The 23,478-nt window shown below is 32.1% G+C and overlaps 1 protein-coding gene and 2 long non-coding RNA genes across 3 annotated transcripts; 1 reads left to right on the top strand and 2 right to left on the bottom strand.

The window, feature by feature from the left end:
* Positions 1 to 2,332: 2,332 nt before the first annotated feature.
* On the bottom strand, positions 2,333 to 2,982 carry LOC125188103 (protein EARLY RESPONSIVE TO DEHYDRATION 15-like). Its single transcript, XM_048084845.2, has 2 exons — positions 2,730 to 2,982; positions 2,333 to 2,651 (listed from the first exon to the last, which is right to left on the bottom strand). Exons 1-2 carry the CDS (start codon positions 2,950 to 2,952, stop codon positions 2,503 to 2,505), a joined length of 372 nt encoding a protein of 123 aa, XP_047940802.1. The 5' UTR covers positions 2,953 to 2,982; the 3' UTR covers positions 2,333 to 2,502.
* A 2,534-nt stretch (positions 2,983 to 5,516) lies between these two features.
* LOC125186827 (uncharacterized) lies at positions 5,517 to 7,106 on the bottom strand. The gene is made up of 2 exons (XR_007170512.2): positions 6,491 to 7,106; positions 5,517 to 5,769 (listed from the first exon to the last, which is right to left on the bottom strand). It is a non-coding gene; the product is annotated as an uncharacterized LOC125186827 (long non-coding RNA).
* Positions 7,107 to 16,077: 8,971 nt separating this feature from the next.
* On the top strand, positions 16,078 to 19,047 carry LOC125191237 (uncharacterized). The gene is made up of 4 exons (XR_007171068.2): positions 16,078 to 16,152; positions 16,346 to 16,409; positions 17,093 to 17,233; positions 18,731 to 19,047. It is a non-coding gene; the product is annotated as an uncharacterized LOC125191237 (long non-coding RNA).
* The last annotated feature ends 4,431 nt before the right edge of the window (positions 19,048 to 23,478 follow it).

Below are 23,478 nucleotides of genomic sequence, written 5' to 3' on the forward strand. Positions count from 1 at the left end.
GGGTTGCATGAACCTCAGATAATGTGATCGGTTTTTCCCTTCCATATAGGATAGCGTCCCTCATCTGATCATAGGATTTGGGGAGAGCATTGAGGACTAGGATTGCCTTATCCTCATCACTGATTTTCACATCCACGGCTTCAAGATCATCAATAGACTTAGTGAAGTCTTCCAATTGCTCAATAATCGATGTATCTTCCACAAAACTATATGAGTAGAGCCTCCTCTTCATGTAGAGTCGATTGGCCAGAGACTTAGCCATATAAACCGCATCAAGCTTAGCCAAGATCGCAGCATCCATCTTCTCAGCCTGCACTTCTCTTAGCACCTTATCACCAAGGCACAAAATCACAGCGCTATGCGCCTTGAGCTGCATCTCAAGTGCTTCGCTTGATCCTTTTCATCAAGAGCAGTCGCTTTCCCTTTGTCCTCGGATTCGACCGGAGGTAACGCCGCATCTAGCCCTTCCTGGATAAGAATGGCACGCATCTTCATTTTCCAAAGGCCGTAATCATTCTTTCCCGCAAATTTCTCTGCATCAAGTCCCGTTGCCATCTCCAACTCTGGATCGTGGATTCGTTTTCCACCGGACAGCGCCAATTGTTAAGATTCACTCTCTAAGTTTTCGAAGAAGATGAACACACAAACGATGAACAATGAAAGCTATGGATGAAGGGAGAGAGATGAAATCTTGGTGAGCGAAAACTAAAAACTCTCTTATTGAACTGATACAAAAACAAGATACAATCTTCACTCATATATGAATGAGCAAGAAAACAAGAAGCAACCGAAAAATAACTCTGCATCACACTATTCCAACGGCTAGTTTTCAACAACTTTTCTAACTTTCTAACTAACTTCATTTTACACACTCTTAGCTGAATATTAATCCACCTAATAACACTTACTAATCATATTTAATGCTTGTAAAAATAAGAACAACATAAAGTAGTTACATAACTGATTAAATAAATACATACTCCCTCCGTCCACAAAAAATAGATCACTTTGTGTATGACACGGGTTTTAATGTAGAATTGGTAAAGTAAGAGAGAGAAGGAGAAAAAGTAGGTAAAGTAAGAGAGATAGGGAGAAAAAGTGAGTAAAGTAGGAGAGAGGGAAGAAAATGTGGAAAAAGTATGAGAGTTAAACTTTCTATTTTAAGAAAGTGATCTATTTTTTGTGGACGTCCCAAAATGGCAAAAGTGATCTATTGTTTGTGGACGAGGAAGTAGATTATTGTGAAAAGATGAATGGGAGAAAAACTAGAAGGTGAAATGGATGTTGTAATAGAAGGCACAGTGATGTGTTGTTGGAGTGACGAATTAACTCAATTTTCAGTGTAATACTGCCTCAAGATATGTTTTCGAATTGCACTAATTGTTTTGTTGTACTCAGTATTAAATTTCTACATTTACGTAATTTTGGACTATTTTCTTTATATTGTGTCCTTTAGAGGTTTCTACAATTTAATAATTTCTCTGTTCACAATAAATAGTCATATTTGTGGACGTCACGAGTTTTAATGACAAATTGGTAAATTAAAAGAGAAGAATAAAAAGTAGGCAATATAAGAAAGATAGAGAAAAAAAGTGGACAGAATATGAAAGAAATTTTTTTCATTTTTAGAAATGTAACTACTTTTTATGGACAATCCAAAATGATATAATGAGACTATTTTCCGTGAATGGATAGAGTATGATAAATTATTTGTGTCTATAAGATGAGAATTTTAGGTATATATCTGTTGTTGTTTTGGGGAGTGTTGGACTATGAGTTTTTTAGTGCAGTCTTAATTTGTTGGTTTTTGTTTAGTTAGTTTAGTTGTTGTTTTTAGTACTTTTGTTTCAATAAATCGAAGGAGCAATTTTGATAGAGCTATAACATAAAGCTGGAGACTTGCATGCTATTAAGATATCTTTTCTATGATCGTAAGTTTATCATAATGAATTGTTTGTGTGTCTAAATTAATTGTCTTCAACCTTTGAGATTTGAGCATCCGTCATTTTTTAGCTGTTCTTATGCTTCAATTTAACGTTATTCTTCAATTTTATGTGTACTTCATTGGAAGCTAAACATTGGAAATGGAGATATCCAAATATTTTTGTACTTATATAGAATATTAGTATATGAACAAGTTGAGAGAGATAAAAAGAATAAAAATTGATAGATATAGTATATGATTTGAAATGCATATAATGGATATATATATACTCATGAAAGAAAAAGAGAGTAATAGAAAGTTTAACAAATTTTATTAAAATATCTTCTTCCTCAAAAATATCATTACTGCAACTTATCCTACTCCAACCCATTAATTTTCAAATTCTAATAAATCATAAACCAAATTCAACAATGTTATTTAAATACGCAAATCTTCCACAACAAACACAGAAGTGGAGAAGGAAGATTGAAATGAAAGCAGATGTTTGGTTGAAACAAGAAGGCAGCAACTTTATCACTACAAACTATACAGGATTAAACTCAAATTCAGAATCAACTCTAGCGCGGCTGCTGGATCGCCCTCGGTTTGACCTTCATGTTCACAATCTTGGGTGCCTTGTGGCAGTACCTAGGCACCTCCACCTCTCCACGCGGCTTCCTCCACTTCAACCACCCCAACGCCACCAGATCTCTGCTGCTCTCTTTCCCTAGGCAATTTTGAGAACTAAAAGTTAACAGCTAGATTCGCAATTGGGGATTAATTCATTAAAGGAATTGAATTTTACCTTGAGTAACGGCATCGGCGATGAGGCTATTGTTATTGTTGTGTTCGTCGAGAAACGGCGATGGATCGAATTGTGGATCGGAGAAGCACTCGCGGAGCCAGTAATCACGGAACCAGGGAGAAGACTGGACGAGATCCCACCACTCATCGGAAAAGTCTTCCACCGCTCGGTATGCCGACGGGACGAATATCGGCGCCTTTGGATTCAGCACTGAAGTTGCCATTTTGGATTGATTTTGAGTCGATAAAGATCTGTATGTGGATAACACACTTTATATAAACACTGCTGCATATTTGGATAAGGACGCGGCATGTCACGTGCCTTTCGGATTTTTATTTACTCCCTTCGTCCCACATAATTTGGGACACTTTGACCCAGCACGGATTTTAAGAAATCTAATGGAAACTAAGTTGAAAAAGTTAATGGGATGTGAGTCCTACTTTTAAGTATTACTCCCTCCGTCCCAGTTAATTTGACTCAGTATTCCATTTCGGACCGTCCCACATAATTTGTCTCATTTCACTTTTATCATTTTTGGTAGTGGACCTCATATTCCACTAACTCATTCCAACTCACATTTTATTATAAAACTAATACTTTAAAGTAGGACTCACATCCCACCAACTTTTTCAACTCACTTTATATTAAATTTCTTAAAACTCGTGCAGGGTCAAAGTGTCCCAAATTATCTGGGACGGAGGAAGTAGTTTTATAATAAAATGTTAGTAGGAATGAGTTAGTAGAATATGAGGTCCACTATCAAAAATGGTAAAAATGAAGTGTGTCAAATTATGTGGGACGACCCAAAATAGAATATTGGATCAAATTAAATGGGACGGAGGGAGTATTAAATTAAAATCTTATTATGGTTGATTTAATTTGTTTGTATTTCATCATCTATCCACTTCATATACTCCCTCCGTCTACAAAGAATATGCACTTTGGGTTCGACACGAATTTTAATACAAAATTAATAAAATAAGAGAGATATATTGAGAGAAAGTAAATAAAATATTGTTAGTGGAGAATGAGTTTCACCTCATCAGATATAAATTAGTTCCAAAAATAGAAAGTGTATATTCTTGTGGGACGGACTAAAAAGAAAAGAGTGCATATTCTTGTGGGACGGAGAGAGTATAAAACAATACTCCCTCAGTTCCTTGTTAATAGAGGAGGCATCATTTTTCAGCACGGAGTTTAAGAATAGTGTGTTAAATGGTTGGTGAAAAAAATAAGAAGAATAAAGTAAAGAGATGAAGAGAGGATAAAGTAATCGATAAAATTACTTTATACCAAAAATAAAATGACTCAATTAACTTGGAACTTTCCAAAATAGAAAAATGACTCTATTAACATGGAACGGATCAAGGAGTACTATAGGAAAATCAAGTACTGTATCTCAAAGAAAAAACCACTCTATCTTATTAAAAATAAAACATTTGCTTTTTGGCGTGAGATTTTATGTAGTATAGTTTTGTGAGTTAATGTGAAGAGAATAAAGTGAAGGAGCTGAAAAAATAAAAATAATGTTATTTCCATTTTAGGAAAAAATTTCATTTTTAATGGGACATAGGGAGTACTACTACTTTCTTTATTTGGGATGAAGAGAGTATTATCTCATCTTTCTCTTAATAATAGATCACATTGTTATTCTAGAATGTCTCTTAAAAAATAGATGTCTCTTAAAAAATAGACCAATTCTCTTTAATGAGAGGAGTTTTATCTCCTGACAATATTCCAATCAAATTTTCTTTCTATCTATCTATTACTTTACCAATTGAGTATTGAAACTCATGTTATTTCAAAAATTGTCTATTTTTTAAGGACCGATGGAATATAAGGCAATTTGATTAATTTAAAATATACTTCATCCATCTCATTCAAGATATCCATATTCTTGAATGACACGAGCTTTTAGGTGAAGTAGTCATTTAGGTGAAGTAGTCATGTGTAATAATGTAGAGTGAAAAATATGATTGAACATTTTAATGAAAAATAAGAGAAAAGAGTTTATTTTTAAATATAGAAAATGAATATCTTGACTAGAATAAAGTAAAAAAAAGAAGGTGAACATCTATCACCTGGACATAGGATTTAGTTGATATGTCGATCCATAGATAAAAGAGTGAACTACAAAAATAGTCCCTGGACTATGGGGTTATCTCATAAATGGTCCCTGGACTTTAAAAATATCATCAGTTGTTCCTGGACTAAGGATTAATATAAAAAACGGTCATTTTGCACTGTTTCGAGACAAAAATGCCCTTTTGAGGGGTTTTGGGGGATTTGGGCAATTTGGTCTTTTTACACTTTTAACATTTTAAATCTGATATTATTTCAGTTACGTATTAAATTTGATATTATTTCAAAATTATCATTCTTCTTCCCTTTTGTCATCTTTCACTTTGTTTCTTTATTTCAATATTAGATTTAATTTTACAAAATTAAATTTTAAATTTCAGTTTTAAATATCAATAAATTTTTTTAATTATAAAAATTATTAAATAACAAAAATTAATAGCATAGTCAATATTTGATAGTGTCTAATATTTAATCAATAAGATATGACAACGCCTTAGTTTTAATCAATATTTAATAGCTTTAATCATAAATGGATCATATAACACGATTTATTCTGAAATAAATATGCATCTAATGTAAGACTAATATAATTTTCGTATATTAATGTCACGACCGCATTTTGCTAAGGATAGCGAAAGCGGGTAAACCGCGACTAATGGGAGGGATTAAAGAAGCGGGGGAAAGAAAAGGGCTGGAACTTGAGAATTTGCACAAAGACCAAGTCAATTGATATCATAGAAGCCGAGTATTTCATTACATGGTCTTGAAAACAGAATGAACGTCTCCTCAAATAAATCAGAGTTGATGGTGAGATTTTACAATTCTCACATTACAAAGACACAGCGGAATAAGTCCTTACTAAACGACTTCGTGTATGAAGACATGAACCGTTGGGAGATCAACTTGATTGTTTAACAACATCGACTCCGATCATCACTCCATCCTCCTGACGTTCAACCTGCACATTTATAAATACATGCAGGGCTGAGTACTTGGTGTACTCAGTGGACACGTGCCGAAAACAAAACATACATTATATAGTTGTCAAGCCATCACAGTATCACACGGGGGTTTTCTTAAAAGGCCCGAGCTTACTAAGTTCTTTTGTGAGCTAAAAGTTTGACTGCAGACTAGGTTCTGTCATAAATCCTAACTCATCATTCATCATTCATCATTCATCGTTCATCATTCATCATTCATCATTCATCATTCATCATTCGTCATTCATCATTCATCATTCATCATTCATCATTCGTCATTCATCATTCGTCATTCATCATTCATCATTCATCGTTCATCATTCATCATTCATCATTCGTCATTCATCATTCATCATTCATTCATAAATCCATTTCCATTCATAAATCCATTCCATGCATTCATCAATCCATTCCATTCGTGAATCCATTCCATCCGTGAATCCATTCCATCCATAAATCCATTCCATTCGTGAATCCATTCCATTCGTGAATCCATTCCATCCGTGAATCCATTCCATCCGTAAATCCATTCCATTCCATGACTTTCAATTCCATTCATCAAAACAAAACATTTATGGCATGACAAAATTTTTGAAAAGAATCATAATCATAGCTCCATTTTGAGAGAAGATGATTTTTCATAATTTCGCAAGTATTTGATTTATATCTACACTAGTGTGCTGGATAAAGAAAGCCCACCTGGTATGCTTATTCGTCAATTCAATTATTCACTTTGACCTCACTTTCCCTTGAGCAATTTATCCTTTGAAAATAAATAGCGTAACACGCTAATTAGTACTTGAACTATTTCACCTTAGAAGAATGCATGCATCCTATTGGGTAGCACTTATATCTTAGTCTCGGCTTATAGGATTTTCTAAATCTCACCTCGGCTTCATTACTTTGTAGAATTTATTTATTCACTAAGTTCGGAGAAATTCCATTATCTTTAAAATAATTACTTGAGCATTTAATATGGATTCTTGGAAAATCCTTTCTTAAATCTTTTCTTTGAATTTCTCTTAAGGCCGCCCATGGCGTCGCGGGGCGACGTCGGTCGGCTTTCGCGTCCCTAACTACATCTTTTCCCATCTTTGGAACTTAATAAATTATCCGTGAATTAATCCATTAACCTTCAAGCTCTAAGCTCACTTTCATAATTAATTCTAGCCTAAAGTAAATTAATTGGTCCAACTAGAATAATTCAGTAGTCACCAAAATAAATTACGTGCAGCCCCTGGCCCAATCCTTAAATCCAATGCCTTAATTAAATGGAAAAAGCCCAATCCCTTCATTCCTCTATCGGACTCCTTTTTTTTTCTTTTTAATCCAACCATGGCCCATCCTAATAAAATAATATGCTTGGCCCAATTCTTAAATCAAAGCCCAAAATATGGGCTCCCTTCCACCATTTCGGTCAACCCCTCTCTTTTCTTAACACTTTACTTTTAATTTCAACAACAAAATCCCCAAATTAGAAAATCGGGACAGCAGCTCTTCTCCTCCTCTTTCTCGGCAGAAATCGTCACTCCCGACGGTCTCACGCCGTCCGCCGGAGATTCCACGCACGGAGTAACCTTTCTTTTTAACGGATCGGGTTTCCCCTCAACTCATTTTTACTCTCTTTTGTCTTCGGCGAGATCATCGCGGAGTTTCCGCATTCTCAGGCGGAGTCGCCGTGGTGGAAGGAGGCGTCGCCTCACCTCCGCGCTCCAGCAACTCACCGCCTCGCCAGCTGCTGCTCCGCCGTTCCTCGCGCTGCTGCTCCTGCAGCGCCGCGGCCTCACGTCGGCGTTTGCTCGATGCCGGGCAGCCCCTCCGCCTAAGCTAAGCTTCCTCCCCTTCCCCTTCTACTCAAATTCTAACAATAAAAACGAAAGCTTTGGGGCTCTCTAGTGCTTATTGATTCGAAACTTGGCTGTACTTAATCACTGGAAGGAGCTTGCCATTGTTTTTGCTACACTTAGTCTTGTTTCTATGATATACTTGTGGTTTACTGATTTAGGAGTATCCCATACTTGACTAAGCATTGGTACCATCTGTTGATGTTCGGTTCTTTATGCTTGCTGCTTTTATGACTATTCTATTGAGCTTCTATGAATCTAAGTTATTGGCTATCTATTGTGGTTGATCTACGTGATGCGATGGAGATGGTTGTTGAGGTTGTTACCTCACTTTGATGATTCCTCTTGGAAGGGACTGATGTCCTGCCTCAAACTCTCCTCTTTGCTCCTCCTCCCTTCCTTGCTATTCTCTTGAATATTTGGTGAAATTATAGTGTTGAGAATGAGGGGATGAGAAGGAGATTGGGGCTGTTTATATAGTGCTATTGGAATCTATGTTTGAGACTTGGAGGCAAAGGCTCCTATTTTGGGGTTGCTAGCTCTTTCTCTTTCGAGCTTGATGATTGTGAGATTCTTGCCGTTTTGGTGATTGTGGCTGATCTTCTTGGCTGATTTCTCGGCCTTGATCGACGGGGAGATGAGAGTTTGACTCATTTTCTACTTTTGGGCTTGTGTAGGAGCTCTTTCTCCTATGCCTTCTTTGTCTTGAATCTCTTTTGATGTTAGATGAAGTGGTGAAAAAAATTGGCTTACCTCATGCTCTATCTTTTAGCTCTTCTAGCTGCACTATTCACCTACTTGCTCCATCTCTTATTTAGCTTGTGCTTCCCTCCCTCTTTACTTGTGTGTAACTTTCTAACCCCCAATTTGGTGTAAACTTTGTAGGTACATGGAGGCATTCTTGGAGCTTGTGGAGGGGAGCAAAATCGAGAATAAGAATGAGAGGGAAAGAAAGAAGATGCTCCTTTTGAGCTCATTTGGTTCTATCCCCAATTTAGTTTGCTTCCAAACTTGAGAATTAAAGAAGTAGGATAGATAGTGTAGAATAGGTGCATGTTGATTTTATCACACTTGCAGGCATGTACTATTTCCATCATCCATGTATTTTATTCCTCAAAAACTATCTAATACAAGCATAGTTTTTACTTTTATCCTTGAACTTTATCTCTTCCAATCGTCCTTTCGTCAATTTTTTTTTTTTACTCTAAAACTAGCGCACGAAAACTCGGGATTGTTACAATTAATTTGAAAACAATCAAAATTACTAGAACGGAGGCTAAATAGAGTAACTTTTAGTCAACTTCATAATATTCTATCACAAGCAAGTAAATTTTGATTGTTTTCAAATTAATAAACGAAAATTATATTAGTCTTACATTAGATGCATATATATTTCAGAATAAATCGTGTTCTATGATCTATTTATGATTAAAGCTATTAAATATTGATTAAGACTAAGGCGTTGTCATACCTTATTGATTAAATATTAGGCACGATCAAATATTCATTATGATTATTAATTTTTGTTATTTAATAACTTTTATAATTAAAAAAAATTATTGATATTTAAAAATTAAAATTTAAAATTTAATTTTATAAAATTAAATTTAATATTAAAATAAAGAAACAAAGTGAAGGATGCCAAACGGGAAGAATAATGTTAATTTTGAAATAATATCAGATTTAGTACATAATTGAAATAATATCAGATTTAAAATGTTAAAAGTATAAAAGGACCAAATTTCTCAAACCCCTCAAAATCCCCAAAAGGGCATTTTCGTACAAAAAAAAGCCAAAAGGACCAATTTTGAGATAAACCCTTAGTCCAGGGACTACTGACGATATTTTTAAAGTCCAGGGACTATGGGCGAGATAAACCCATAGTCCAGGGACCATTTTTGTAGTTCACTCAAAAATATAAAAAGACCAAATTGCTCAAACCCCCAAAACCCCTCAAAAGGGCATTTTCATCTCAAAACAGTGCAAAATGACCGTTTTTTATATTAACCCTTAGTCCAGGAACTGCTGGTGATATTAAGTCCAAAAACCATTTATGAGATAACCCCATAATCTATGGATCATTTATATAGTTCACTCTAGATAAAAATACACATTATTCTATACAAACTATACTTGTTTTATTTCTTTCATTTCTTGTTTATATCTATTTCTCTCTCGAATTTTAATCGATTTTTGGAGTCACCAAAAATCTCTATCATTCATAAAAAATTGACTCCACTAACTGATATCATTATGAATATAATTCACGCTTTTAAATTTATATTAAGATTACATTGATTAGTTATTAATTTAATATAAAATAATAATTATTATTATTGTATAATATTATAAATTCATAATTTAAATAATTATACTAAATTATTTATTAATTACTAGTACTAGTTTTTAGTCCTATTATAACAATAATTAAATATAATATAAGTATAATTATAATTAATTATATTTGAATGATATTAAAAAATAAATTAATTATTAATTTATATTATTAAAATAATAATAATAATATTGATTAATAATAGAGTGAACTACAAAAATGGTCCATGGACTATGGGTTTATCTCGCCCATAGTCCCTGGACTTTAAAAATATCGCCAGTAGTCCCTGGAATAAGAGTTTATCTCGAAATTGGTCATTTTGGCTTTTTTTGGTACGAAAATACCCTTTGATATTATTTTGGGGGGTTTGGGCAATTTGGTCTTTTTACACTTTTAATATTTTAAATCTGATATTATTTTAGTTATGTACTAACTTTGATATTATTTCAAAATTATCATTCTTCTTCCATTTTGTTATCCTTCACTGAATTTTTTTTTTTTTTCAATATTAGATTTAATTTTACAAAATTTTAAATTTTAATTTTTAAATATCAATAAATTTTGTTAATTATAAAAATTATTAAATAGCAAAAATTAATAGTTATAATCAATATTTGATAGTATATAGTACTATGTAATCAATTAGGTATGACAACGCCTTAGTTTTAATCAATATTTAATACTCCCCCTGTCCCAAGTCATTTCTTTTTTGCACTCGTTTTGGAAAAATAATAATAAATAGTTAAAATGGAGAGAAAAAAAAGTAAGAGAGAGAATAATGTAGAGAAGAGTCTTAACTATATTATTCTTTTTTTTACTTTATTTTCTCTTCACTTTAATTATTTATTATTATTTTTTCAAAACGAGTGCAAAAAAGAAGTGACTCAAGTAACGTGGGACGGAGGGAGTAGCTTTAATCATAATTAGATTATATAAAATAATTTATTCTGAAATAAATATGCATCTAATGTAAAACTAATATAATTTTCGTTTATTAGTTTGAAGACAATCAAAATTTACTAGAAAATTTCAACAAAAATACTCCTATATAAAATTTTAAGTAGGATCAAATTTTTAGTCAACTTCATAATATTTAATCACAAGCAATTATAACAACCGAACGGAGGCTAAATAGAATAACTCTTATTTTTCCATCATGATTAATATTATTTTTCTGTACTTCTTCAATTCAATTGAATATTATATTAAATAACAAAAATTAATAGTTTTAATCAATATTTATAGTGTCCATGAATTAATAGTTTTCATTAAAAAAATTTATTGATATTTAAAAATCTAAATATTAAATTTAATTTTATAAAATTAAATCTAATATTGAAATAAAAAGAAACAAATTCAGTGAAGGATAACAAAATGGAAGAAGAATGATAATTTTGAAATAATATCAAAATTAGTACATAACTAAAATAATATCAGATTTAAAATATTAAAAGTGTAAAAAGACCAAATTGCTCAAACCCCCCAAAATAATATCAAAGGGTATTTTCGTACCAAAAAAAGCCAAAAGGACCAATTTCGAGATAAACCCTTAGTCCAGGGACTACTGGCGATATTTTTAAAGTCCAGGGACTATGGGCGAGATAAACCCATAGTCCAGGGACCATTTTTGTAGTTCACTCTTAATAATAATATGATAAAGAGTGAGGAGAATGAAAGAAGATATTATAATATCACTTTTACTAGTTTTGTGTATGCCCAAAATATCATCTATGACAAAAATGAGAAAATGTATTTGTTTAGAAGATATTTTGGGGTGAAAATCGCATCAAGTATCAAAAATGTGATTTATAGGTACCAAAAACAATATAAAATAAAAATCATCTACTATTTATATACGAAAGTGAAAGCTCAGGTATCATTACGTAGTCCACTCTACTTATAATTGTGCATTATATTTTTTTATTCTACTAATTATAATTTTGTTTTATGTAGCTAATGTGGGTGGGTCCGTCGAGAGTCCGATAATTATAAGTGATATTATTATATATGAAAATAATTCATGCAAATTCGAATTGTTGTTCATATCAAAAACTGCATGAATGCATTCAAATTGTTTTAATAAAGCAAAAATTCTCGATCTCTAACACAATTTTAGATGTTTGTAATATAAACTGTATAGTTTTAATCAATTAAATGTACATATTTTTCATTTTTAATTTTGAATGACTATTTTATATTACTGATATTTTCATAGTATTAAGTTTACAAGTTTTTAAAGTGTGAATGTCATTTTTTTATTTAAAATTAAAAAATATTATAATAAACATTTTTTTTTAAAATTCTTGAAACATGCTTTTATATAATAATTTTATTTTATTTTTTTGGATTTCTTACTCTGGTTATTGTATTTTATAAACTGTAAATATCATTATCTCCACTATATCATACCTTATCCTTCTCCACTCAATTCACAAAATAAAAATATATAAAATCTTATAATGAATATGAAATGTTTTACTTAGATTAAAAGTTGAGAATTATATTTCTTTTTTTGTCTAGAATGTACATAGGATATTATTCTATTTCTGTAAAACATTCTTAAATTATTATTCATTAACTGAAAATCACATTATTCGCGTATAGCACGAATAGTAACATTAGTTTTTTAAAATGTATCACTGAAAATGAAATATTGCAACAAGAAAAATATATCACTAAAATGAGAGAGAAGGAATGTAAAGTGAAACGGGAAATATGAGAAGCATCACATTTTAATTAGTCCTTATCCATTATTATGGATGACCACACGTCAGCGGGCTTATCCTTTGGGCTTTGACACTCTTCAAATCCTCATTTAAATAATTCCCATTTTCCAATTAGACCCCATTTTCTAACTCCGATACTGTTCACTTTGATTTGATATAGATTTTAAAATATACTTACTCCGTTTTATAAAATTGTTTTTATTTTTTGCATATTTTGGGTTGTACTATAAAAATAGTTATTTTTTTATCTTTTGGCAAATTTTTCTCTATTATGAGGTGAATTTCATTCTTTCCTAACAATATCTCAATCACTTTTTCTTACTACATCTAGCATTATCACGAACTTTAATTAAGGTATCAATTTCCCACCATTAGCTGATTATGTAGGTTGTTTGTCAGAGATATTCAGGAAGTTGCCGCGGGTTATGGAGAACTATATTAAAGACAGAGAAAAGGAATGTCAACTCGCCTATCATATCATTTTTTATAAGCGGGGATCTATTGTAGGTGGGAATTCTCACCGGAGTCAAAGTTCATGATATTAATTTTCATGTTTGAATATCGTGAAAAAAGTAAAATATTCAAAAGTTGTGTGATATTACTCGCCAATAATGCTTAGTTTAAGCACTATTTGTTTTAATATAAGTATTTACTTGATACTTCAAACGATTAGAATATCGATTAGCTTTGCTTACAAAGTGGGATGTCACAGGGTAGGTACTATGAAACAAATTAAAGGAACGTCTTAGTAAACGTTGTGTCGACAATGACTGCTGAATTAAGTATTTCCTCAGTCCCGTTTAAAATATCCACAATCTTGAGTTCAAGAAATTTTAAGAAAAAATGTTGTATGAATGTGAGTTTACACTTCCGATAGAGGATTATTTTGTTTGGTAGTAGTAAACACCCACTACAAGTGCAATGCTATTTATGTCAGTGAAATACTGTAGGTACGAGTAACAGCTAGAGAGAGTCATGAACAAATATTAATGCTCTGCAAAAGTTCATTGCAATGTTTTACAAACCGGATCGGTAAGTAAACCGGCAAAGTTATTGGTTCACGGTTCGAATCGGATCGGTTCAACCGCTGTTCGGTCCATTTTACTGTAGCATATATAATTAAATATATATTATGTAAATACATACCAATTTATAATAAGATATTGTTGAATTTTGATCAAAATCTATATTTATAACATTAAAATTTAGTGAATTATAATATGTTACTCCCTCCGTTCCATAGTAATGAAGGCGTTTTTTTTCGGTACAGAGATTAAGAAAGTTTGTGTTAGGTGAGTGAAGTAAATGGAGAATAAAGTGGAAAAGGAAAAAGGTAGAGAAGTGAAGAGAGAAAAAAGTAAGAGAGAGTAAAGTAGGTGTGGAAAAATGTGTTGACTTTTATTAAAAAGGGAAATAACTTTATTACTATGGAACATACCAAATTGATAAAATGACTCTATTACTATGGAACAGAAGAAGTATATGATATTGTTGAATTCTGATCAAAATCTATATTTATAACATTAAAATTTAGTGAATTACAATATGTTATTAAACTTAGTTGATGATAAGTATAATGAAATTTTAGTAAATTATTAATATATACTTAAAATATTGAAACTTATACATGATTATATATATAGATATGCTAATAGGTTTGTGTTAAAATGATAACACCTCTTAAAGTGATACCGTGACACCACATATCCAGCAATATTATAAACGCTACACAGCAATATTATAAACGCTATACGGCAATCTATAGATTGTTGTATAGCGTGTGGGATATTGTTGGCCGAGAAAAATTGTTGTATATAGTGTTGTATATTGCTGGCCGAGATTTTTACACTTGAGCATTTTTTTATTGCCATATGGCAGCTTATGTTTCGTCCACGTGTACAAATGATTGGCTAGGAATGGTGGTATGGTGTTATTTTAAGATGTGTTGTCATTTTAACGCACCCCTATGCTAATAATAAGACTAAAAGGGTCTGTTTGATAAGTTAGTAATGCCTAGATATAGATATATATATATATATATATAGGGAGATGATCAAAATAAGTATGTGTTTAAATCCAAAAATGCAGCCCAAATCTTGGCCCTAGGATTAGATGATCTAATGGTCAATAATTAACCAAAAATACGGAAGGTCATAATTAAGCAGTTTTAGGTCATATTATAAGATTTGGGTTTATGTCATGTTAAGATCATTTTAGGTCATGCTTTGTTAGCATGACCTAAAAATAAACTAACTATGACCTAAAAATGCCCTACGTATGACCGCGTTCTGCGTTTCTGTATTTAAATCTGGTCTTCATAGATTAAAACCCTATATATATATATGACTATTTGTAGGTGTTTGATATAATAGTTACTCTATCATTAGAGCCTGTGTTTTCCTTCAAAGTCCATCCAAGCCCGCATATTTTTCCTCAAAATACAATGATATGTATCTCACCAATTTGATCGGATAGCATTTCTTGTCTCATTTATTTTTCAAGAATATTTTTTTTTCCATTTCATACCCTTACATAAATCTTCCACATAAATCTCATTTATACTCTCACTATGACTGTCCAGATTTCGTACCACCGTGTATTCAATCTTCCACAAAATCTGATGGTTGTTTCTCTGTTCGTTTTCTTGCTGATAAAAAATATGGCAGAGATGATATTGTGGCTGACCAATTTTTCTCTTTGATTTTCTCTGTTCAAAAGTTTCAACCAATTCTTTCTTTTTGATTCCCTATATGAGCCTTTGGTTGATCTGGGCTTATTTGATTTTCCAAAAATTTTGCTTGAATTAATAGAGGAAACATTATGTCACATCCCTAATTCGAAACCTGCATTATTTTGCATATTATCATATTATATCGCCATTGCATATTATATTGTCATTTATATTACAGAGATATTAAGTGTGTCATAAAGAATATATTTATTTTTATGATCGAGTCGATATAGTCGAATATATAGATAGTTTTGATTCACGAGAATTTTAAATATGAATGTGTATATATTGTATAATAAAATTAGTGTATATATGCCATAATTATTTAAATGTGTGTGTGTGCGCGCATATGTACTAACGTGAATGAGTGCATGGAATTGTGAAAGTATTTTGCGCATTAATTATATATATATACACGTTCTTATACATATAGGCACAAAATTAAGTACGACTAATCTCCTAATTACTAACTCTATTTATACATTTGAATTTTGACTATTAAATGATTTTTGTAAACTCATGTTGTAGGACACGTAGCACCACGATTGCCACTTGGAGTAATAACATTCCAAATTGTTGGTTTAAGTCGGCCAGTGCAACGTTAACATTTATATACAATCATACATTTTTATACGCAATTTTTTTTTAGAAAAAGAGATATTAGAAGGGGTTAGAAGAGGTTAGCGGAAGAAAAAAAAAGTAAGGAAATATTTTGGGGCATATAGGTGAGAAGTTTATTTAATCTCAATTTATACAATACACTTTGATTTTTAATCATGCGTATGATTTCGATTTTATTTTAGTCATGCGTATGATTGCATCTATATATTTGATGTATATATATATTTTTGGTTATATGTAGATAGTAGTTAAATAAATTATTTTCTCCAATTAAATCTTGCGTTTTATAATTTATAGGATCAAGGGTTGTAAATTATAACTCGGATTCAGTGGTTCAGTAAGTTTTCCTAATCATAATCTGGTATGTATAAATCACACTTTTAATTTTACATGTTTTATGTGCTTCTTTGCTAGGTGTTAAATAAAGTGAATAATTTGATTATATGATGTGACTCTGATATAATTATGTGTTATTTGATATAGATGGTGGAATATGGTATGAATATGTGATTGGTGCAATTGATATATTTTATATATTGTAAATGAATTATATGATAGAAATATGTAATTGATGCAATTGATATGTTTGCACATGGTTTTGGAATTATTTGAATCATTAGATTAAAGAGAATCTGTGACAGTCATGCCCTGGGTCTGATATACAATGACAATGGACCTACGGATCATATACAATGGCAATGGACCTACGGGTCATATATACAATGACAATGGACCTTCGGGTCATATATATGTATACAATGACAATGGGACCTACAAGTCATATATACAATGGCAATGGACCTTCGGGTCATATATATATGTATATATACAATGGAATCCCGGACAGATACCAGGCTTGATTTGTCACAGAATAATAAACAGAAAAGAGTGACATATGCATATCTATATGGAATTATTTTTAATATTTGCTGATTATTGTTATATATATTGGTTAAAGAATATATTGATATCTGCGATGTAGAATTAAAGATAAGGTTTATATACACTGAGTTGTGGCTCATATAAACCACTAATATTTTTTAGGAATATGATATCAGTGAAACTTTTGGGTTGACGTGGGTCAAAGGAACTCCACATGTTATCAGGGTCGGCAGCTGACGCGTTTTGACAACCTTCTCCTCCTCATCATTTTTGCATGTAGATAAATGTGCAGTATATAGAGTGGTGAGAGGGTCCCACTATGGTTCAGAATATTTTGAAATATGTACTTGATATATGGTGGTTTTTTAAATTTTATAATATGTGTGCTTTATGTACTTGATGTGTGGATTATTTCTTTTAAAGTTTTGATTTTATTTATCGTAAGTACAGGAGTCATAAGGGTTGGAGTGTGACAGTTTAGGTATTGTGACATCCATGACCCAAAATATGCATCATATATTTGTGCATTTTATGATGTTTTGCACATTTTATTGTGTTTCAATTTATAAGTACATTAAGTGGATATTACAGAATATGATATAGCTATATTATATATGTAAAGTATACATAAATATATTCAAGTAAGCTAACGAAATCATAGTAATGGAATGGTATACGTACGCATAGTGTAGTATAGTATATATAAACTAATTATGTGGATGTGGTGGTGACATGGTTTAGTGAAAATATATGTATATATTGTATAAATACATTAAAAAAATTAGTAAGTTATACATCTATAAATAGTATACTACAAATAAATATTATACTCAGTGGCCTACATAAAAATAGAAATAGGCTCCAGCTCTTCTTTATAATATATATATATATATATATATATATATATATATATATATATATATATATATATATATATATATATATATATATATATAGAGGGATGTATTCACATCCTTTTTTCATTTTTTATTTTCTTTCCATCTCAATCTCGGCCCTCCATATTCAAGATTCTATGGCCGAAAATAGAGCCTGATTAATTCAATTTTAATCATTAAAAAAATCGAAAAGGGCCTAAATGGTATTAACATTTGAGTTGGTTATGGTAAGTTACTTAATTCTCTCCATCAAAAGATTGCAGCGGTTATTTCCTAGGATTCCACAAATCTTCTTCTCTTTCATTGTTTATTCTCCTAACAGTCTCCATTGAAGACCACCGGTGTTCTACAAATTATTTCGAAAATTCCCTTGATTTTATCTCCTTGTACAAAATCGAATTTATTAGAGTAGTCGTGCATCCTTTGCGTTTTCTTCAACAATGGAAGAAGGTAATTTAAGTAGTCTCTATGTTGATTATTAAACTGATTTGTTTACATGAAAACCATTTTGGTGGAGTTTTCGTTAATTGGAATGAGGTTTTATCAGCGTTTTTGTCGTGTTTGATTATTTGGCTTATGTTTCTTTATCCCCCAAGGGTTTCAACACAAATTTGTCGTGCAATAAGGTTATATTTACAATCTCATGGTTTCAACACAGATTTTTGTCGTGTTTGATTATTTGGCTTACGTTTCGTTCATCCCCAAGGGTTTAGCAATCCTTGGGGCTAGGGTGTAGTACGCATTGAGTTCCACAACCGTTTCCAAAGTGAACGAGTTTAAGTCATTCGTCTAGGGTAATGTACGTATAGTACTGTGTAATGGTTATTATTAACTCAGTAATGGACGATTTCTCTTTTGTAATGTATATGTTTGTTGAGAATATTTTTTTGTGATTTTTTCACAGTGGCCATTGTCTTAGTCTTATTAGTCCATCCTCCGGATGTGGTGAAGATCAAGTGACACGCTAGCAGCTCCGCGAGTCATTTGATTTCCAAGAGGGAAAAGACTATAAAGGTGGCTACCAGACCTCTTAGACGGTGTGAGGCGTGCGATGAGATGGGACATCACGACCCTAGAAACTGTCCAATGCTTAAAGAGATGGCGAAGGAGAAAGAGCTTCGTAAGGGCAAGAGGAAATCTTGATGTATCTTGTTTTTCGGTTTAGTCTTATTATTCAATTTGTTGTCTTAGTCTTATTAGTCCTACCACTGTCAACATTTTATGCATAATAATTTTACATTTTTACTCAGTTAATGTACATTATTGTTAATGAAGTTGTACATTATTGTTTACAACCACTTATTCGAGTATAGTTCATTATTAGACACATTCTGTACACTAAACATAATATTAAACTGTTAACGTACATTATTATTCATGAAGTTGTACATTATTGTTCACAAGGACTCAACTTACTGTACATTATTATTCCAATTCATTTCATTACTAAGTCCATTCTGTACATTATTCGGTTAATTACATCCATTATATAATTTTTTTTCATTTTGTTGTACATTAATATTAAAATCCAGTTAACTTGTTCTGCATTATCTTCTTCCTTTTTTACATTATTAAGCAGTAACGTGACATTATTCGATACTTTACATCCATTATATGTTTTGTATTAACGACATCATACACTAGTACCAAAATATGATTCTGTTTGCAAGTAAACATACTCATTAGAAATTGTTCAAAACAGACCAAACCACAAGTCGACTATTTTCCCTTCCAACATCAATTATAAAAAAAAAAACAAAGAGTTCAAAGTAATATAAATATCGTATGCGATCATTATCCGTGGAGTCAGGGTTTTTAAACAGTTCAAGAACTCGGACGGGGTCCGTCGACAGTAGAGATGGTCGACTTTCTACCCCCTCGGCTTCTTTTACTCTGCGCCTTCATGAGAGGTACTAGTCTCGACCCTTTGCTCAGCCAATCTATCCCTGAACATTTGCACAATCGCAATTGGAAGAACATCATCACCACTTCGTCAATGTCCAACCTTGGCTGCTTCGTTGCTGTCAAGCATTAATGCACAACACTAACTGTATAATGTACAAATGTAATTAAATAATGCACCCACGAATATTACATTCTCTCAACCATTGACATTTTTTAAACCCAATGCATCTGAATTAAAACTGAAATCATAATGTACACCACTCCCTACAGTAATGTACACATAGCAGCAAATAATGTACAAATGAAAATTAAAACAACAAAAAAACTTTTGTACACCAAATGACAGCAAATAATGCACAAATGAATATAAAAATTCATTCATTTACAGTCATGTTATCAAATAGATGGATGTAGCTTCAATCAAAAACATAATGCACAAAACTTACTACAATAATGTATACATTCATCAAATAATGCACGAAATTATATAACGTTTACTCAACCAAAAACCATAATGTATACCAATCCATATAATGTACAGAACAAATAATGAATACCAATGGCAAAGTCCAGAGTTATCTCACTTGAATTCTGGGTGGGTTGGCTTTCATATGGTCTTCCTCTTTTCGTCATACATGTTATGGCAGAAAAACCACAATAAAAAAACAATTAGATTTCCTCAACAAAATCCACCAAACCATATGTCTGAAGGAATAATTAATTACTACATTGTTCTATAATGACAGAACCGTAACAAAAAACAAAATTTAATGAACTACGCAAACATCGACCAAGGGTTTGTGAAAATAATGACATAGTTCGGAAGAACACAGTGAATCGTCGACTAGGTTGTGTTTTAACGCCGATAATCGATGATTAGACGGGAACTAACCAAAAGTTGAAGCTTTTATAACCTTACTCTGTTGTCGAACATAGTGAATTGTCGACTAGGTGGTCGCGCATGGAGGGAGAGACACTTCAACGGTGAACCGTTGACCGAAGGTTGTTTCCGCGGCGGGGGAAATTGGGGGCGACCGATTTCAGTGGTGTTTCGTGGATTTGGGTGGCGGCTAGGGTTTTGATAATGAGGGGAATTGGGGGCAACCAATTTTGATCGTGGGTTGAGGAGTGAGAGGTTTGGAGGGAGAGAGAGAGAGAGAGAGTGAGAAGATAGAAGGTCAATCATAATACCACTTAATTTTCGCACCTGCGGTTTTGAATCGTGTGTCATTCCATTTTTTTTACATTATTACCCTTATAATGCACCAAATATATGAAATAATGCAACACGGGATTAGTTATTAAATCATCATCTGGACCGTCCACCATTTACATCTAATGGTTGATATTAAGAAGGAAATAGACACTAAGATATATATATATATATATATATATACACACGTGGACAATTTTAGTTACATGCATAAATAAGTAAATATGTGTCACCCAATTAACTAAAATATATATAGCTAAGTCGGCAATGTGATAATATCAAAAAATTAGCTAAAACATGAAATATATAAGTTGAGTGGCTAGTGGCAGCCGACGGAAAAATATGGAGAAAGAGATGATAAAAAAGAAAGGAAGAAGAAGAAGAAGAAGAATAGTTTACCTATACTAGTTGCCAAAAGAAAGTTGAGAAGGAACGAGAGCAGAAAAGAAGGGTCAAATAATATGAATTGGGAAGTAGAGTCAGATATTGGAGTGTATTATCTATCTTAATCAGGTGTATATAAATCACACTTTTAATTTTACATATTTTATGTGATTGATTGCTATGTGTTAAATTGGAGTGAATATTTGAATTATATGATGTGAGTTGAAATGGTGATGTGTTATTTGATATTGATGGTGTAATATGATGTGGATATGTGATTTGTGCAATAGATATGTTTACCTATAGTATTGGAGTTAATTGATGGAAATATATGGATATGTACTTGGTGCAGTAGATATGTTTGATGTATGGTATTGCAATCATTCGAATCATGGGATTAAAGAGGATATGTGACAGTCTTGCCCTGGATCTGATATCAATGGCAATAGACCTACGGTCATATACAATGATAATGGACCTACCTACGGGTCAAAGAAAATATGCAAAGAGGGACCTTCGTGGAAAGGTCAAATCAAAGAGGGGCCTTCGTGGAAAGATCAAATCAAAGAGGGGCCTTCGTGGAAAGGTCAAATAATTAAAAGGGACCTGCAGGTCGTATACAATGGAAATCTCGGGCAGATACCAGGCTTGACTAGTCACAGAATAATAAATTGAACAGAGTGGCATATGCATATGTATATGAAATTGTTTCTAATAATTGTTGGTTATTGTTATATATATTGATTAAAGAATATGTTTGATTTTGAGATGTGGAATTGAAGGCAAGGTTTATATACACTGAGTTGTGGCTCATATAAACCACTAATATTTTTTAGGAATAAGATATCAGTGAAATTTTTGGTTGACGTGGGTCGCAAGAACTACATTTGTTATCAGGTTCGGTGGCTGACGCGTTTTGGCAACCTTCTCCTCCTCATCATTTTTTGCATGTAGATAAATGTGTAGCATATAGAGTGGTGAGAGGGTCCTACTGCTTTTCAAAATGTTTGAAATATGTACTTGATAAATAGTGGTTTTTGAAACTATATAATATGTAAGATTCATTTACTCGAAATGTGGTTAATTGTTTTAAATTTTGAATTTATTTATAGTAAGTGCATAAGTCATAAGGGTTGGGGTGTGACAGTTTAGGTTACGTCATAAGGGTTGGAGTGTGACACATTATCTGTTGTTCTTGAAATTATTCCAATTTTTTCAATTTTGGGGGAGGCATTGAAGTGTTCTTAATTAATTACTACTACATGATTAGATTATTAACAACTAATAAGTAATTAAAAATAAAGGTTTTAGGCCAATTTACGTGTTTTTAAATATATAAATCTATATAATATTTTGTCTGCCAAACAATAACAAAAAAAGCTTCATCTGCGCTTATCTTAATCAGAAGCCCGCATTTCTTATCTTCATTTGCATATCTTCTTATATCCTATCTTTCTTATCAAATGAGCCCTTAGTGTAGGATAAAATACTACTGTATTTAGTAAATAAATTATGTATAGAATATTAGAATAAATTAGTTGGTTTGAAAAAATAATAAACAATATTATTAATTAGTTTACTGAATATATAATTGAATGGAGTATTAAATAAATGAAATTTTAATTTTTAAGTATAATTAAGGTTGTTATTATGTCAACACAATTGAAGTGACGCGGTGGTAAAGGAGTTGGGCTTGTAAAAATATATTCATGATATAAAAGGAAAAGGGCGGTGGCATGTGTGGAACGAAAGGGCCCTCTGGGACGGACCTTCCATTGTGAATGCTCTTACTTAGTACATTTCATGAAACTCGGGTCAAGTTAAATTATACAGTAGATGGAATATTTAGTTTCATAACACCAATCATAGTTAATAGGAGTAGTTAAAAAGTACTCCCTCCGTCCCATAGTAGATGTCACACTTTCCTTTTTAGTTTGTCTCACAAAAGATGTTACATTTTCTCTTTTGGAAAAAGTTCCTTCTCATATCAATTATAAAATTATATATTCTCTCACCACTTAACACACAAAATAACATCTCCTAAAATCCTGTGTCATCTCTCAAGTGTGACATCTATTATGGGATGGAGAGAGTACTAAGTATTTGGTTAATTTCATTAGTTAGAATTTGTTAATTACTCACTCCATTCC

The sequence above is a fragment of the Salvia hispanica genome, chromosome 5 (genome assembly GCF_029641045.1).
Source record: "Salvia hispanica isolate PSC_SH4W2 chromosome 5, Shi_PSC_v1, whole genome shotgun sequence".
Taxonomy (NCBI): Eukaryota; Viridiplantae; Streptophyta; class Magnoliopsida; order Lamiales; family Lamiaceae; genus Salvia; species Salvia hispanica.